The sequence below is a fragment of the Lygodium microphyllum genome, unplaced genomic scaffold (genome assembly GCF_053477565.2).
Source record: "Lygodium microphyllum isolate KBCC unplaced genomic scaffold, Lygodium_microphyllum_v1.1.10 scaffold_32, whole genome shotgun sequence".
NCBI lineage: Eukaryota > Viridiplantae > Streptophyta > Polypodiopsida > Schizaeales > Lygodiaceae > Lygodium > Lygodium microphyllum.
This window is the reverse complement of record NW_028229515.1, coordinates 6,559,539-6,563,500: the sequence shown is the minus strand read 5'-3', so window position 1 is coordinate 6,563,500 and position 3,962 is coordinate 6,559,539. Positions and strand designations below refer to the sequence as shown.

Here is a 3,962-nt window from a genome sequence, read left to right as displayed (position 1 = left end):
TCATGGACAGATGTGATCCAGTAAACTACAAGCTGTGAGCAGGTTGACAACCGGGGCCTGGAAGCAGTGTTAGGTACCTTTGTTTTATCCTTCTTTGCAGGTTTAGGAGGCTGCATAACATCCTGATTGAATACGTATCTAGGATGTGAGGACTTGGCAATGTCAAATGCCTGAACTACTGAGGCAAAACAGACCAGGACTTCCTTATTGTGGCACAAGGTTTGAAGCACAAAATTCGAGATCCATGTTCAGCACAAAAGACATAACCAAAAGACATAGCTTTCAATAGTGTTGAATAGATGCAAAACATTGCATATCCTATCAGTGGAGGAGTAGATCTATTAGCATTTTCCACATCATTTCGTGTGTTTTTAGGCCCTCTGCAGGGATAATGTTGCTCTCTGAAATCTCGACTAGAGAACAATGTCTTGTGACATGTGGGGGAAGCCAAACTAAGACAGATGCAGGAACATCAACTGGCTTTGATAGTGTCTCTACCAGAGATGGTGCATGCGTAAGAGTCTGGATGGTTTGGAACATTCTGTTGTAGTAGCATCTCTCCTTCCTTTACCATGTACTCAACAAGAGCTTGATGTTAGTGTAACAAGAGCTTGATGTTAGTGTCGTTTCTACTGGTTGCTTCTGATCTAAAGAGTCAATGATCAATAGCCTTAAACAAGGCTATGCAAAGATCCTTATAGCCATATTGAAGGTTCTTCTTCTACCATTGGAGCATTAGTGAATCTATTTGCTGAAATAACCAGGGTGGCAGCCACAGTCTACTTCAGATTTTGTCAAGGATTTGAGTTCTTCATTCATCCTATTAAGAGTGATAATACATTGGAACTTATATTTTGAAAATTGAAGATTATTCTTCTTCTATTGAAGCCACATTGAGTCTCTCTTGCTGAATAAAACAGTGTCATATACATCATATACACAATTCTATGCCCCAATTCCACATGAGATTGTACTTCCCCATACCTATATTCTCCTTTGTAATGCTGAGCAGACTAGTACTCTGCAACCCACCCTTTTTTTTCGTCGTGAGCCATAAGTCCTCTTTTTGTTTTTGAGGGCAAAAACCTTCGGGGTCGGGATGGAATGTAAAAGAGTGGGGATAGACGGGTAGGACATGGGTTATCATGGGAATACCCAGTTATATTGACAGGGTATATAAGGTGTTGAGAGACCCAACTAGGGCATCAGTTATCAATAATTAAGTCTCTCTTTTCTCCTTCCTCCTAGCTTTCATGGTTTCCCTCCTCTTTCTCTCTCTTCAGCTAGTCTTTCTCTCTCTTCTTCTCTCATCTTCTTCCTCTTTCTCTCTCCTCTCTGCAATCTCTCCCTTCTCTCCTTCTCTCTCCTAGGTCTCCTTCATTACACTTTGACTTGACTAAGTTGTCATGAACTTAGGGAAAGCATCATCTTAGTCTTTTAAAGAGAATTCACCCTTTGGATTACTTTGACATCTTAAATTGAATTTGATTTTCCCCTTGGGAGTCCTTAATTCTCCTAAATTTAGGCAGTTAAGTTATAAGGCCCTTTATGGTCTCTTTGAACCATAGTTCTCTTTTGTGGTTATGGAAGTTTAGCTATATGACTTGTTAAGGGATGTAGTAAGTTTAGCTATACAACTTGTTAAAAGCTATATGAAGTTTCCTTTGTAAGGATTTAGAAGGGAATCCTTTAGATGTGTATAGTTCCTTAAGCTTTAATCACATTAATCTACCCCATTTATCCTATGTAAAAATGCTCTCTAAACCTACCATCGAATGCACAACCTCAAGTGATAGGAAGAAGGGAATGGTAAGGGGGCTGGTAGTATGTTAAATTTTGATTTTTTTTTAAATTTTATTCGAGAAATCTAGGAGTTGTTCTTGTTAGGGGTTATCTCGGAAACCAACTTTCTGGTGGTATCCAAGGAACATATTTTGTTCGCAGCACATGTTTTCTAAATACTATCAATTTTAAAAAAAACTGAAAAGTACCAAGTTTGTGCCTCTTTCTTGGTGAGTGATGGGACCTAAATCCAAAAAGAAAGAAAGACCAAGGTTTTAATTTGAGACACTTTCTAAAATAAGTAGTAGCTTCTAATTTAAAAAACCAGGCAAGTTGTGTTCTCAAAGGGGAAGAGTTTTTTTAAAACCAAAAAACAAAAACCATTCCACGTGACTTGGGAGGGTTTCTGGTTTTTGGTTGGGGCCATTGGGAACGGTTTTGAGGAAACGCTCGCATGAGAACAGCTCCCTACTGTCTCAGTCCACTAGACTCGCAAGTCAAAGTCTAGAGAAGGTGAGTCGCTGGTCAATGGGGCACGGGCCTTGTGAAGCTCAGGAACCTGGTGGAAGTCTGTCCGTCACAAAGTCTTAGAGAGAGAGAGAGAGAGAGGGGGGAGGCATGGAGAGCACCCTGCTGCAAGGGTTCACCCTTGTGGTAGGACTGTGCCTGGTATGGATCGTGCAGGCCTTCGCCAAGAGGCTGCTGGCCCCTTCCAGAGCCCGCGGGAGGAAGAAAGCGCAGGCGCGCCACCACTTCGTCACCGGAGCGCAGCTCCTCGCCCGCTCCCGCACTGCCGGCAAGCCATCCCTCTCCCGATCCCTGGCCCGCGACGCCGCTGCCGAGGCTGACAAGGCCATCGCCCTTGATCCGCACGATGCCGCCTGCCACGTCCTCAAATCCCTGGCGCTGGAGCAGCAGAACCTGCTCCCTGCTGCCCTCCAATCCATGGACACTGCCCTCTCCCCGCCCGGAGTTGCGAGCCTTTCTGCTTCTGAGAAGGCCGATGCCCTGATGAAGCGCGCCGGCCTCCTCATCTCAACTGCCAAAGGTAAGCGCCGCAACTTTGAGGCCGCCTCTGAGGACCTTCAGCAGTCCTTGCAGATAAATCCTGATAACCCTACTATCCTCTGCATGCTTGCCCTGTGCTATGAGAAGAGGGGCATGTATCCGGAGGCTGAGAAGGCTTATGAGAAGGCTTTTGCCCTTAATCCTGAGTCAGATGAGGCCAGGGCAGGCCTGTCAAGGCTGAGGCCATAGGCATCCCTTGTGCAATGGGGAAGCTTACTGGTGACCGGATGCATTTTTGAATAGCAGAGATGAGTTACCTTTGAATAATTCTGTTAGGATGCATCGCATCTATCAATGCTGCCAGCACAGGAGAAATTTTCATCCATGAAGCTGCTAACACAGGTGGAGACTTTGTTTAAGTTCTACCATTGGTTTAACTGTGAAGCCAAGGGTTTGAGACAAAAGCATCCGTGTCCTGGTAAGACTTGGAGGGAACGAAAGCTATTGTCAGTAACAGGTGGACACTAGCCCGGTATTCCTTTTATTATTCGATCTTGAGGTCTCCAATATCATATATGTATTTTCTGAATGAAGGCTATCCTCTTTTGGTGGCATGCCCTTTGAGGCCAGCCCGATATTCATGGCATTGCTGACCTTTCAGGTCTCTAGAGCACACTTGTACGTTTTAAATGCAACTGAGTTTTCTTTGGAGCTCCTGGAATTGCAAATGACATAACCTCCAGCTGAAATTTTAGTTCTTAGTTGGAGATTTGCAGGAAACAGTGCACTACATGTTTTCTGCGTGGTATCATGTACATCTTGAACTCCCATGTATGCTAGTTCTGTGTTGACATATTTTATAGATCTTTGGATTAGGAACATGTGTACCATGCAAATTTTTCTTAGCAGCTGTGTATCTACAGCAACAGGGTGTTATGAACTGTCATTCAGTGTCTACAGTAGGAACAGTGAGTTCCTTCCAAAAAGACCAGTGCCAATAGGCCTTGCACATTGGGAAATTCACCAGAAGAGATCTCACTTCTTTACTAGGATGTGCAAGCATTCTTGAGAGTGATAAGTGTTTGAGCTGCATTCTTGAGAATGGTGAGTGTTTGAACTATGTCAAGCTTGAATCTCCTCTTTTCTGCATCATCTTGAATCACCAGAGAGTC

General features: G+C 43.9%; 1 protein-coding gene across 1 annotated transcript; it reads left to right on the top strand.

Annotated features, from left to right (window-relative positions):
* The first annotated feature begins 2,307 nt into the window (after positions 1–2,307).
* LOC148009247 (uncharacterized) lies at positions 2,308–3,504 on the top strand. Its single transcript, XM_087673682.1, has one exon. It carries the CDS (start codon positions 2,401–2,403, stop codon positions 3,037–3,039), a length of 639 nt encoding a protein of 212 aa, XP_087529808.1. The 5' UTR covers positions 2,308–2,400; the 3' UTR covers positions 3,040–3,504.
* Positions 3,505–3,962: the final 458 nt, after the last annotated feature.